Below are 14,493 nucleotides of genomic sequence, written 5' to 3'. Positions count from 1 at the left end.
GCGGAATGCTGCTTCATTACATGGGTTCTACTTGAAATGCCTGTTAGTAATGATAATGCCGCTGCCTGAGGCAGTAAACATAATAATCTATGCTTTTTCACCACGACTTTGCCATGGAGAATTTCTCTGAACGTATCTCACGACTTGTTTCATTTTGGAACAGGTTGTTGAAAGAGTGGAAGTCGCCATTAGATCTGCGGAAGAATTATGGGCAGTAAAATTCATCAACTTTATCGTGGGAACAAACCAGTTAATGTTCGAGGGCATCACACGGGAAATTCCAGTGTAAGCACGAATTTATCTCTTCTATGTGCAACTGCAAACCTGTACATTTCTATTTTCTCTTGAAATAACCAATACTTCGTACTGATGAACATGCTCTGCTATAATATCAGATTCTGGAGTGGATATGAAGCTTTCTGTTTAGGAAACATTCTACTTTGTAGATCTGATTGTAAATCATATCACTGCAGGATTGGGCTTGTTGAAGGTTCATGGATGATAGGGATCATTGATGAAATCCGAATGCCCATTGATGGCATTTCATTTCAACCCATTCTGGTAGATACAAAGACACGTGTCAGGCCAACAATTCCCTCAGAAGCACAAAAAAGAAATGGAAGGTTTGCCCCTTACTGTTTCTTTCCTATCCATTTAATGAAACTGCAAGAAGTTGTACTGATGCTATTTTAGCCTGTTGCCCATTGTCCAATCATAGCCTCATTACTCACCAACTGTACGTGAGATTATTTTTAAGCTACCCAACTACCTAAGGATAAAATGGCCAAAAATATATTAAAAAAATTCAAATGTCGGGAGAATATGTCCTCCTTCCTTTTTCTTAAGAGACTCTTCAGGGCTTTTTCGGCTGGGGGTGGGGGACTTGGTATTAACTGAACAAGCCCTTTTGAATATAGCGGATAACAACGGAGTGAGGCTCACATTGCCATTAGCACCAGGTTTGAGCCTGGTTAGGGAAGCTCTATAAGCCATGTGATCATTCGGTTTACTCAAGGATCCTATTGTTGCAGATGATGGTGCTTTGTACTCCCTCCATTCCAAACTATAGGCCATTTTGGCTTTTTCTAGATACAAAATATTTCTTATGTATCTAGACATAGCGCATATCTAGGTGCATAGAAAATGCTATGTATCTAGAAAAGCCAAAATGACCAATAATTTGGAACGGAAGGAGCAAGTCTTGTTTTAAGGAACAACTATTAGGTCAATCATTCAGTATACAAAAGCAGAATACTGCTTAAACTGCTTCAAGCTGATTTTAGCAGTAGTTACAAAAAAATGTAAGAAAAGATTGTACCAAATGTATTCCCATTTATTGTGCCATTTGAAATACATCTTATTAATATGAGATCTTTATGAGGTCATCTGGGAGTGTTGCGGTTTAGCAGAAAAAAAATTCATGTCACCAGTTGTATCTGTAGTTGTCTAAAATTTCTAATGTTTTGCCTGACAGTAAGATGGAAGTATTCTCTAAACAATGGTAGAATAATAGCATCTCTGAAGTTTGTACAATACAATGATTATCTGTTCAATATCTTTATGTCAGGCTCCAGCTGATGTGTTACAAATATCTGTGGGACAGTTTAATTGCTGAGAAATTTCCAGCAGAGAATTTCTTCAGCTATTTTGACCTGGACCCTAACTACTTGTTGTCAGATGATATCAAGCAGTACATTAGCTCACTGGGATTCGATGCAAAGGTGCCTTTAAACTTTTTGTGTGTTTTTCTAGTAGTTCTCAGGCAATCTGCAGCGTTGCAGAAATCCAGGAAGTGTATGCTAGACTTGTTTCTGACTGTGTTTGGATATTCATACTACCATCTACACAATTAACCCTACTTTATAATCCTTGTGAATTCTTACATTTGACATGGTTTCTGCTTGCAGACCTTTGAAGATGTGTTGAAATATTTCAAGGCTACCTGCCATACTCTACCGCAGTCTGGAGAATCACTGCTCTTGAGGTAAATATGAGTAACAGGCTTATAGCCTAAACATCAGTAACCTGTTGTACATACTGCGGCATGGCAAATCAGTATTCTTTAGACCATGGCAGATATATAGTGTGATTTCCTAATGCTTTATTTACTGGTGCAGATATGAACTACAGTCAGACCATTCCCTGCTTGAAGAATACCAGTTCACTTATGATGCTAGGTGGTTCAAGGATCAGATCCAAGAAGTCCTAAGCTTTTGGCAAGGATCACGGGAACCTAAATTTGTCACTGAAGAGGAGAGGTGGAAATGCAGTTTCTGCAAATTTGCGTCAAAATGCCAGATGATAGCTTCCACATCAAGGTGTTGACACCAAAAAATGCTCAGATTTGATTGAGCTTGGTGAAATATTTGATACTGAGCTGAAGAACCAAAAGTGGTATTGTTGAATGAATATTTGAAATGCCTTGCATTCACTCTTTTGTTCTTTTTTCTTCTAGGATGAAGAAATGTGACTTTGTCTCTCAAATATTATTGATTGGCAATAGAATTCTGTTCTTGATGACTTGTTGTACATATGTAACGAAGAAATCACTTTCTGGAATATTCTGTCGTGGGATTTGAATTCGGATTAATGGAATATTGGCGCATTGTGATTTACTTCTTGTGCCAAATACAAGTACAGGGGCTGCAAGGTACTCCCTCCGTCCACAATAGAATGCGATTCTCGCTTTTCAATGAGTCAAACAATTTGAAATTTGACTAAAATTATATAAAAAAATAATAACATTCATGATACAGAATAAGTATCATTAATTAGTTATAGGGTATATTTTCATAATAATTTATTTGGAGATATAATAAATGCTAAAATTATTTACTGTATATTTGGTTAAATTTGAACTAGTTTGACGGCAAGAATTCTATAATTGCACTATTTTATGGACGGAGGAAGTAGCCCATTTCAGAGGTACAAGAAATATATGTGGTTCACATAAATTGAGACTGTTGTGTTTGAAATAAACTGGCAGTCTGGCAGTGGCAGGAGCTGGAGTGCCGGACAGGGGGCGCGAAATTTGGCGGCCCCACTCGTCAGTGGTTGCTGGGTAGAGCGCTGCAGTGCGGCGGCCGTGCCGTTGCATGAGCCGCGATCCGCGGGGGATCAACTAACCGATTCCTCCGGCTCCGGTGCACTCCTCCCCCTCCGCCGCGCCGCGGTCTAGGACAGTGGACAGAGGAGCTCCGTGGAGGTCGTCGCCTCGTCGGGCAACGAGGAGATGCCGCTTATCGCCGCCGCTGCAGCGGGAGCCCGCCCCTTGCTCTCCTCCGCCGCCCGCCGCGCCGCCGCCCCGCTCTCCTACGCGGCCTATTCGACCGCCGGTCCCGCCGCCGGCGACATTGAGGACTCCCCTCTGCCGCGAAGGTCGCCTCTCGCCCAGTTCCGAGAGCGCCGCGCGCTCGCCGTCACCGACATCACTGCCACGGTAACGCCGTCGCCCAAGCTTGCGCCTTCCGCATTCCTTGTATCCTGGGCAGGGGCGCAGGGCAGATCATATCTGCTCGCATAGTCGCATCCGGTGGTTTCTGATGGCAAGCGTCCTTTTCGCGGCAGGAATGGTGCGAGAAACAGATGGAGTTCGTGCTCAAACACGGCAAGCCGGAGAGGACCGAGGCCATGAAGGCAGGTTTGGACCGCCATGCGCAGCTCGAGCATCATGAGGTGAGACCTACATTTCTGGTTCTTCCGAGCAGAATGCTGCTTCGTTTACATGGGTTCTATCTTGGAATGCTTCCCATTAATGGAGAAAATTTCTTATTTGACACTGATAAAATTGATGCATCCTTATTTAACACTGAAATTTTTTAACTTCCCTATTTGACACTGGGTTGAACTTTGATTCCCTATTTGAAATTTCTGTCCGTTATCTCACATGAACAGTAAATTGTGGACTTTCTTCTCCCTTTTCTTGGCCAAAACAACTATCAAATCACCTTAAAAATTCATGAATATTTTTAGGGATATTACAAATGGAGACGAACCCATTTTGCACGAAAACACATATGCAAAATTTAAAATCTTAAAATTAAAATTCACCAAAATAGGCTACTTTTTAAGACTATCTAAATTTTTAGGGCACAACATTACTTTCCAAAAATTATGAAAATATACATAACAATCCTATCATGGCATTAAATAATTTGTAAAAATATTTTCAATCATATTCATATGTTACTTAGAGAGTCTTGAAGTTATTCCAAAATTTTATTTTTGTGAAACAACTTTAAATTTATTTTTGTTTAAGAAGTTCAAATTTTCTTTGTAACTTATGATATAGTGCGTCCTTTATAAATTAGTTAATCCCACTATAGGAATATTAGGTATTTTTTTGCATAATTGTTGGTTAGTAGTATTTTTGTACCGGATAATTTTCAAAAGTAGCCCAATTTGGTGAATTTTAGTTTTAAGACCTTAAATACTGCATATGTGTTTTTATACAAAATGTTTATCTCAATCCATTGTATTCTTGCAAAAAAAAGTGTCGTAAATTTTGGAGGTGATTTGGTAGTTCTTTTAGTCTACAAAAGAGAGGAGAACCCTCACGTTACTGTTTGTCTGAGTTAATTGATGGAACGGAATGTCAAATAAGGAATGAAAGTTTAACTCAGTGTCAAATAGGGAAGTTATATTTTTTTAGTGTCAAATAAGGAATTCTCAACTTTACTGGTGCCAAATATGGAATTTTCTCATGACATTGCCATGGAGAATTTCTCTATATCTCATTCGACTTGTTTCATTTTGGAGAATGTTTTTCAAAGAGTGGATATCGCCATTAGATCTGTGGAAGAATTATGGGCAGTCAAATTCATGAGCTTCATCGTAGGAACAAACCGGTTAAGGCTCGAGGATGTCACACGGGAAATTCCAGTGTATGCACTATAAATTTCTCTCTTCTTTGCGCAACTGCAAACCAATACTGTGTACTGATGGAAATGCTCTGCTATTTTTTCGGTTTCCTGAGTGGATATGAAGCTTTCTATCTTAGGAAACATTCTTCATAGTAGATCTGATTGTAAATTATAACACTGCAGGTTTGGGGTCGTTAAAGGTTCATGGACTATAGGGATTATTGATGAAATCCAAATGTGCATGGATGGCATTTCAGTTCAACCCATCCTGATAGATACAAAGACACGTGGCAAGCCAACAATTCCCTCGGAAGCACAAAAAAGAAATGGAAGGTTCGTGTAACACCCCTGGTGTTAATCTTGTATATTAGCCGCTAAGCATCGCTTAATCATGATCATTAGTTTAAGCTTTGTCATTAGTGGTAATTGTGCATGCATAATTATATTTTGAATTCATGTCATCACATGCATTCAAGTTTAATTATGTTTGCGCAATTTCTGCTAATTACAAACCAGCAGTCAAAATCCAGTCCAATCTCTGTCTGAACCCCTCTTTGCGCTGAGTCTAAAATTAGCTTTGATCTTCTTTTGATCCAATTTTATCTCTCAAATCGTTGATCAAAACAACTTTTATCCAATACCAATGTTGTAGATCTTTTTTTCCTCTACAACTTTTATTTTGGCCAAATTTCAAGTTGCTGTGCGAAAATTTTAGTTTTGGACGCTCCAAAATTGAATCTGTTTTGCCCCAAAACCCGGGGGTTCCGGGTTTGGGAAACCGGAAGTTCTGGTTTTGCTCTGTTTCACCTACTCTGGTGCCCATACCGGCGACTGTGCCGCCGGCGACGCCACGCGTCACCGCGCCAACGTCCGCACCACCGCTTAAGCCTTCTACGACGTTCCACTGGCCAACTTCGTTTTCCCCTCCTCCTTCTCCTTCGTTCTCGAGCTCGTGCCGAGCCGAGCCCGAGCAACGCCGCCGCCGGCGTTCATGCCGGCCAAACCTCGCCGCCCTTCTCGATTCCCCGCACCCCGAACCTCCAAAACCCTGATCCCCCTCACCCCGCACCTCCACAACTACTTCCGGAGCCCGATTTCGCCGTTCCCCGGCCGAAATCAGGCCCGCCATCACCGGCCGCCATTGCCGCTCACCGGAGCTCCGCCCACGCTCGTCGATCTTCCCCCTCTGGCCTTCCTCCGTCCAATCCGAGAGCACGGTGCGCATCCCGATGTCCCACTCATGCTCCCCGACCCTTTGCCCCCTCGCTCCGGGTACCGCCGTCGCTGGAACGCGGCCTCGCCGCCGCGGTTAGCCCGCCACCGCTACCCTCCCTTCACGGGTCGCCTTAGCGCGGCCCTGCACGATGCCTCCACGCGCTGCGGCCCGGCCTGCCTGTGCTGGCCGTTCAGCTGCCCCGCCCCACCATCGGCCGTCCCCGCCGCCGGCGAGGGCGGCGCGCCATGCGCCGGCCGTGGCCTTGGCCTGGCTGTCCCCTGTTTTGCCCCAAAACCGGAACTTCTGGTTTTGGAACCCCGGAGGTTCCGGTTTCCAGTTAAATTCCAGTTTCAGTTTTGTGTACTGATCTTGTAAAATGCGTAGTAAATTGTACAAAAATGTGAAAATGCAAACTAAATTTTATTAGGTTTCTAAAATCAAGATATTCAGAGGAAAAATAGTCATGCGTGTGAAATGTCAAATTTGCCCCTGCTAAAGTTTTGGTTTGTTCTTAAGCTAGTTTATTTTTTATCTGTTTTTATGTTACTCTAAAAATCATGAAATTTTTATGGTAGACTACTCCTTGCATGTGTAGTTCACTGAAAATTTTTCATGAGCATAGCCTATGTACAAGTTTGTAGATGTAATATTGCTTGATTTTCATTCTAGGGCTAAAATAAATGTTTTCAGCCATCAATAAATGTTGGTAAATTTTTGTTGCATGTACTTTCGATATCTTGTCTTGCTGGTAATTTTTGGGTGGCTTGTTTAGGGCTGCAAGCTATGTTTTTGTAGTTATTTTGTTCCTAGCTGCGGCATTCTTTTTGGTGGCTGTTAAATAAAGTATTTTCTGCGGTGTATCTTTTTAATAATGGTTTGGTTTTAGTTAATCTTGTGTTCTTGCTTTCGAATCAAAATAGGCTGCACTTGAAAATAATTTGATTCTAATTGCTTGCCAATAAATAAAATCTCTTGTTGGTTTTGCTTACCCAGTTTTATCTTCTTTTAATCGCTTTGCATTGCATCATGAACACTTGTATTATTTCATTGCACCGTTTTAACTTTTGCATGGCATCCTTTTTCATACGTGTATACGCCGTGAACGAAGCCGTCTACGAGCTAGTTGCTGAGCCGGTCCAGGAGCCGCAAGCAGAAGAGCAGCAGGAGGAAACCGTTGAGCACGCTTCAGAAGAAGTTGCTAACCCCGCTGACCTGCAAGGCAAGCCCCGGAGCATAACCCCTACTTTAAAACTTATGCAATGTATTATTTAAGTACTTGTGCATTAAGTTCTAGGAGTTACTTGGAACCTTAAATGCATTATCTTTAGGAGACCCCGGGCTTTTACTAGCATGATAGGTCGATAGCACTGCCATGCTTAAGTAAGATATGGTAGAAGACGGGTGATTTCCTGTCACCCGCGAGATATAGGTTTGGTACTTCAGTATGAAAGTAAGAAATATTGCTATGAGAATGGAAATGGAGACCGGGCGGAGGGAAGGTTGGACATAGCTATGGAATAAAGGAAAGTTGAGTCTCCGCCTGTGTCGATTGAGGACCGTACCGTTGCTGGCCGTGCTGACCAAGATTGAACAGTACTAACCACATGCCGGAAGTAGGAGGTAGTCGAAACCGGTAAGCTAATTACCTAAATAGCGTCGAAATCTGATTCTCGACCCGTGGTGCTGGGCAAGGGTTGACGGATGGTGAAGTCGTCCACGGGTTCACCAGGTGTTCGCACGTGCGGGGCTCATCATCCGGGTGTTTGCGGGCTTGACTCAGGCTTCGGGGTTGTAAGGATCACCGGGGTGTCCGACCCTAGAGGGAGAGGGGGTGAATAGGGTCACCAATTCGCTTTCTAACCCAGGGATCAATCAACTTGCATAAGATAAACCTAACACGTCCTACACATGCTAATTATGACTAAGGTTTATCTATGCTACTCTCTACTTACCCCAAAAGACTTGCAATCTATAACCAATCCTAATCAAACTAACTAGGAAAGTAAAGGCACGCAAGATAGAGTAAGTGAGGAAACGTAATGCGGTAAGTAAAGAGGTAAGTGCAAGAGGGATGCAAACTCCCGAGTAGACACGGTCATGTAACGTGGTTCGGCTCAAACGCCTACGTCCACGGGACACCGAGGCTCTTCCGATCACCATCTTGCACTAGGCCACTAAGGCGCACCGGCAAGCAAAGGCAAGTGCCCACAAGACACCGAGTCTTGTGCACCGCCACCGTCTCTCTCGGTCACCCGGCCGAAATCCACTTCGGAGCTTCTCCACCAAGGAGGGGGTCTCCTCTTCCCCCGTACAAAGTGTCGGCACCGCTCCACACCAAGTCGGAGGGTCGTCGACGGGAATGCTTTGCTTGCCTCGGCAAGACTTCTCTTAAGCTAGCCCTCTCAAGAACTAAGCCTATACAAGTGCACAAAGCACTCTCTCAAAGCTTCTTACAAGCTAGATATGACACTAAGCACTTCTAGGATGGTTGGTGATGGATCTTTGCTTGGACAGCACTTTCTTCAGCTCTTGAGGCTTCCAACCATGTGTGACAACCGGCCATGTGGGTATATATAGGCAGCACAAGCAAATATAGCCGTTGGAGAAAAGCTGCCTGAAAAGCCCCTAACGCAGGTTAATTCGACGCTCCTCCAATAGCCATCGTCGGTTCAACCGGTGATACTATACTGCCCGCCTCAAAAACTAGCCGTTACGTGTACGGGTAATCAACCGATGCTGCGTCGGTTTAACCGGTGAGTGTAGTTGTCCTGTGAACTCTGAAAAACCAACTCTCTGGACAACTACACCGACGTTCACCAAGATCCCATCGTCGGTTCATCCGGTGTATAGACCTTGCCTTAGCTTCTGGGTCCATTGCACCGACGTATTCAACTTTCTTCAGCGTCGGTTCAACCGGTGCACTCTGCTAACTGAGTCTTCTCTGAGCCTATTGCACTGGTGAGTGTAATTTGCCTCACGCCGGTTTAACCGGTGAGTGCAAATTACCTCTGTCTTGGTTCTTTCGACCTGATTTCTTCGGGGTTTTGTATCTTTTCATCCCTTGGACCTATAAGCCTGATAATGATCATCTTAACACATATATTAGTTCAAGTGTTGTGTGTGTCATCAATCGCCAAAACATTATATTGAAATATGGCATGAGATGCTATTTTCGCTACAATCTCCCCCTTTTTGGTGATTGATGACAACACAACCAAAGCAAGCAAGATGAATTGCAAGAATATGAAATTGATACCAATTTGAAAAGTTAGAAACTACTTAGCTTGCTCGGATGATATTTCAATGCTCATTTTAAAAGCTACTAGCATTTGATTAGTCCATAGGACGAAATACTTCCGGCTTGATAGAAATTGTGAAACAATGGCTTGTGACCAATGTAAGACAATTGTGTGGTTTGAACCATATGAGCAATGAAAATTTTTGTACCTTAGTCTATGGGATCATCAAATTGCACTTCTCCCCCCATATTGACTAAGTACCTCCCCCTATCACCATGCATCCTTTTGCATTGCATTTTTCATTCCTCCCCCTTGCTAGTGGCATCATTTACTCCAAACTATTTGCTTGCTTTTAGGGTACATTTCTCCCCTTTTGTCATCAAACACCTAAAAGCTTCATAACCACTAACAGCAAAGAGCATTAGTAGCAAAAGGAAATTTACTAGTGATAGAGTATTACACCAACTAGATTTGGCATATCTCCCTTTATTTGAACAAGCTCCCCCTTTTTCAAAGCTTGTGGCACTTCTCATCTTAACAACAATTGTGATGCCAATTGTGACTTGTAGGGGTAGTGTTCAAAAGAAATTTGAACTCATGGAGATAGCTCTAGGTGACTACAATATAATAGCACTTGTAAAGCATATTAGTCACACAATCACAAGCTATAGAGTTAGCTCCCCCTAAATGTGTGCATTAGTGTTTGAATCACTCACAAATGTATGCACTTGTATTACACATAGTGGGGATTTAACTTTATAACTTGCTAATCATGGCATCATAAGCAAGTAATTGATATCAAAAGCATTTTTACCACAAATATGAGAGATATCAAATTGCAAGATATGCTATGAAAGACATATGCCATGTGAGAGAAACAATTAAGCTCGTGTAGGTTGCAACAAGATATGATAAAGCATAGACAACCTACCATATGAAATTTCTAGGAAAGCATATCAAAAGAAAAATACCAAAAATAAAGATAAGATTATGCATTCCTAGAGAGGCATTGAGCTACAATGATGCATGAAGGATATCAAATGAAATTGAGATCATCCTTTTACCTTGCTCATTACCTCATATGTAGGGGAGGGAAATTTGGGTCACTAATCTTTAATCCATAACTTGGCTTTAATTCAACTTTGCATGATGCATCCCTACTCATGCATCCCAAACCTTGCCAAGCCACCAAACTCCCCGTGATGCTTGTTTGGCGCCTAAGTTTTAGGGATCCAAACCTTTTGAGAGCCATCCATGGTATGAATAATATCCTTGGGCACCCAAATAGGCCGGTTCCATCCATATGTTCTCCACCCCATGACATGAGCTACCACCTTGCCATTCTTCTTCTTTTCAAGTATGTAGTGGTTGCTCTTTTGCTTGTTCTTGTGGGTGGGCTTGGTGTACATGTATGACGCCTTCAAGTTTGGAGATGGGTTTTTCTTGATCTCCTTAGCCTTCTTTTTACCCTTCTTGCTCTTGTTCAAGTTCTTGGGCTTGCCGTTTTCTTTGCCCTTTGCTTGGCCCTCTTTTTCCTTGCATTGGTAGGACTTGTGGCATTCTTTGTGACACTTGAAGCAAGTCACGGTTTCTCCCTTCTTAAGCTTCTTCACGCCTGCGGAGGTGTTATCTTGAGAAGGTTGAGCTTGCTCTTGAGTGTACTTTCCTTTGAGCCGCCTCAAGTCCGCCATTAGCCTTTCTACTTCTTGTTTGAGCTCATCATTTTCCTTAGCAATGAGATCATCACATGTTTCTACAATCACATCCTCATTGCAAGGGGTTAGATCACAAGAGGTAGACACATCTACCTTGACAATAGGAATTGCACAAGGAATATTGCAAGGGAAAGATTCATCCGATGATGATCTACTTTTAGATTCAAGGCTCTCATATTTCTTTTTAAGCTCTTCATGCTCATTGTCTAACAAATTGAATTTGTTTAGCAAGTTCTCATATCTTGAGACAAATGAAGCATGAAGTTTTTCTTTAGCCTTGAGAGCTTTGATTTCTTTATTTTGTTTAGTGAGATGTTCTTGTTGATTATGAGGAAGTGTCATCATCTCACTAATTTCATCAGTTTCAACATCGGATTCATCATTGGAGGAGTCATCACTTACGTCGTTATTACCTTGTACCATGAGACACATGGGAGGTGGTGATGATCTCCGAGGGTGATGAGTGGTGGAGCTCTTGGAATTTTTCTTGAGACTTGAGCTTCCACCACTTTTCTTGGCCTTGTAGATGGCGGAGAGAGCTTGAGATCTTGATTTGTTATTTTTCTTCGCCACCTTCTCCATCCCAACCGCACTCCCTCTAATGAGAGTTTTGTACCCAAGCTCATAGAGCTCATGTACATGCTCGGCAATCTTGCGGTGGTGGTATAGCACGGCCCTTGGATATTCTTCATCACTTGAACTTGATTCATCATCACTATCTTCCTCATCCTCTTCTTCTTGTTCACTTGAGCTTGATGAGTCTTGTCGCCTTGGTTGATGCTTGCATGAGTGCTTGGCGGCGAGACTCTCGTGGCTTGAAGAAAAGGTGGACTCTTGCTCCTTCTTCTTTGTCATCCCCATACTATACTCATGGGCGATAATTTGATTGATGACTTGGTTGGAGATGTGCTTGCATAAGCACTTTCCATCGTGGAAAACCCGTGCCATCGAAAAACGGAGCCCTATCGGTACTCATCCCTTCCCCGGACATGATACTCACTCGACGGTGAAGTCGACGGGTCTCCTACGAGCTTTCTCACAAATTTACCAATGGAATTGGCTAATCCTCGTAAGAGGTGTGAGACCAAGCTCTGATACCAATTGTAAGGATCACCGGGGTGTCCGACCCTAGAGGGGGAGGGGGTGAATAGGGTCGCTAATTCGCTTTCTAACCTAGGGCTCAATCTACTTGCATAAGATAAACCTAACACGTCCTACACATACTAGTTATGACTAAGATTTATCTATGCTACTCTCTACTTACCCCAAAAGACTTGCAACCTATAGCCAATCCTAATCAAACTAACTAGGAAAGTAAAGGCACGCAAGATAGAGTAAGTGCGGAAACGTAATGCGGTAAGTAAAGAGGTAAGTGCAAGAGGGATGCAAACTCCCGAGCAGACACGGTCATGTAACGTGGTTCGGCTCAAACGCCTACGTCCACGGGACACCGAGGCTCTTCTGATCACCGTCTTGCACTAGGCCACCAAGGCGCACCGGCAAGCAAAGGCAAGTGCCCACAAGACACCGAGTCTTGTGCACCGCCACCGTCTCTCTCGGTCACCCGGCCGAAATCCACTTCGGAGCTTCTCCACCAAGGAGGGGGTCTCCTCTTCCCCCGTACAAAGTGTCGGCACCGCTCCACACCAAGTCGGAGGGTCGTCGACGGGAATGCTTTGCTTGCCTCGGCAAGACTTCTCTTAAGCTAGCCCTCTCAAGAACTAAGCCTATACAAGTGCACAAAGCACTCTCTCAAAGCTTCTTACAAGCTAGATATGACACTAAGCACTTCTAGGATGGTTGGTGATGGATCTTTGCTTGGACAGCACTTTCTTCAGCTCTTGAGGCTTCCAACCATGTGTGACAACCGGCCATGGGGGTATATATAGGCAGCACAAGCAAATATAGCTGTTGGAGAAAAGCTGCCTGAAAAGCCCCTAACGACGGTTAATCCGACGCTCCTCCAATAGCCATCGTCGGTTCAACCGGTGATACTAAACTGCCCTCCTCAAAAACTTGCCGTTACGTGTACGGGCAATCAACCGATGTTGCGTCGGTTTAACCGGTGAGTGTAGTTGTCCTATGAACTCTGAAAACCCAACTCTCTGGACAACTGCACCGACGTTCACCAAGATCTCATCGTCGGTTCATCCGGTGTATAGACCTAGCCTTAGCTTCTGGTGGTAATCAATCTTGGTTACAGCAGACAGTCTAGGTGTACTGGTTGAGTGCAGAAGCTGTGGGTTAAGCTTAAGTTGTTAATTATTGCACTTGATCAGTATTATTTGGACTGTTCTGTGACAGCTGGCATCAAAGCTAATTGCATTGGGGGGTGATTACTTGAGTGCTTAACTGCAAAACTTTTGGGTTTTTCGAATAGTTGACGCTAGATGCACTAAGGAATAGGATAGATAGTTCGTATGCCCTAATTATGTGATATAAGTTAGGAGGCATGTAAGTATCTATTTCATTCCAGCACTTCCAGCATTTACTTCTCGTTAAACCTTACTTTTGTGCACAACTCTTATTCGGTAACGACGCACCTACGCTGAGGTAAGCAAGGTGAGTATTTTGATGGTCCTTAGAATAGCCCACGTGATTCATATGTGCGCGGGTCCCGTATATTGAGCATACGAGGAGGTGATAAGGCTCAATTCAAACGAGTCTGTCGCTATCTGCCGCCTGATATGGAGTGCGGATTTCCCACCGTGTGATTGTAATCACGGCCATCTCGTAAGGCAATGTTACGAGATGAAGACTCGTTATGCAGTTGGTCATAACCGTGTACCTTGGGACACGTGTACCCTTGGGTGTCCCGTAAGGCGATTTGTACGGAAAGTGAATACGTTGCCTCGGTAACGTATGCAGCACTGCCCATTCAGCGTCAAACGTTTGGGTGCCATCTCTATAGTGGATGGTAATGTATGTGTGAATATGTGGGAAACTGCATATGCGTTACCCATGTGGCGTAGGACACATGGGGGCCATTCGTGAGTGCTGGCACGAAGGGTCCAGAAGTGGTTATATCTATCTTTTGTGTTTTGCTGCAGGTAAACTAACTCCGTTAAGCACGTTATGAAATCCTTGATCGTAGGAACGACTAGTATATATATAGGGAGAGTACGTAATTGTGCCACTAGTCGCCCTCGTATACCATAATTAGTAATTGTTTGGGTGAGGAACGCTAGAAGATGCATGCATCTGGCATATTGGAGTTTGGTTTGATTGCCTTGTTGTTTATTGTTGCGCTTCAGTAAAAATTATTTATGTTTTGTACAAAAATTTATTCTGCGGGTACATGAAAACTTTGGAACTCTAATGACGAGCGGTGCACTGGATGTCTGCTAATCTGAATTCTGTTTGAGCAATGTTCAGTACCACCTACGCTAGAGCTACTCTGGGCGGAACTTGTGCAAACCAACTTACCAATCTGCGGTTCAAGTTGAGTAGATACGGTTTCA

At 43.4% G+C, this 14,493-nt stretch overlaps 1 protein-coding gene across 2 annotated transcripts in view; it reads left to right on the top strand.

Moving 5' to 3' along the window:
- Nucleotides 1-14,493, top strand: part of LOC120697314 (exonuclease V, chloroplastic-like) — a 38,370-nt gene that overhangs the window by 660 nt on the left and 23,217 nt on the right. The window contains exons 3-12 of one of the 2 annotated variants that reach the window (XR_005684431.1): nt 164-285; nt 474-623; nt 1,568-1,721; nt 1,908-1,984; nt 2,118-2,318; nt 2,456-2,650; nt 2,987-3,439; nt 3,568-3,675; nt 4,759-4,883; nt 5,046-5,195. Coding sequence is in view for 1 of the 2 variants with exons in the window: in XM_039980490.1 (XP_039836424.1) it covers nt 164-285; nt 474-623; nt 1,568-1,721; nt 1,908-1,984; nt 2,118-2,325 (711 nt within the window). In the remaining variant the exon portion in view is untranslated. Of the gene's footprint in view, nt 1-163; nt 286-473; nt 624-1,567; nt 1,722-1,907; nt 1,985-2,117; nt 2,651-2,986; nt 3,440-3,567; nt 3,676-4,758; nt 4,884-5,045; nt 5,196-14,493 lie in introns of those variants that run through there. The other variant, XM_039980490.1, reaches the window with a different exon arrangement.

This window comes from Panicum virgatum, chromosome 3K (assembly GCF_016808335.1).
Source record: "Panicum virgatum strain AP13 chromosome 3K, P.virgatum_v5, whole genome shotgun sequence".
Taxonomy (NCBI): domain Eukaryota; kingdom Viridiplantae; phylum Streptophyta; class Magnoliopsida; order Poales; family Poaceae; genus Panicum; species Panicum virgatum.
Note: the sequence above shows the minus strand (reverse complement) of the source record. Positions and strands in the feature narration are given on the sequence as shown.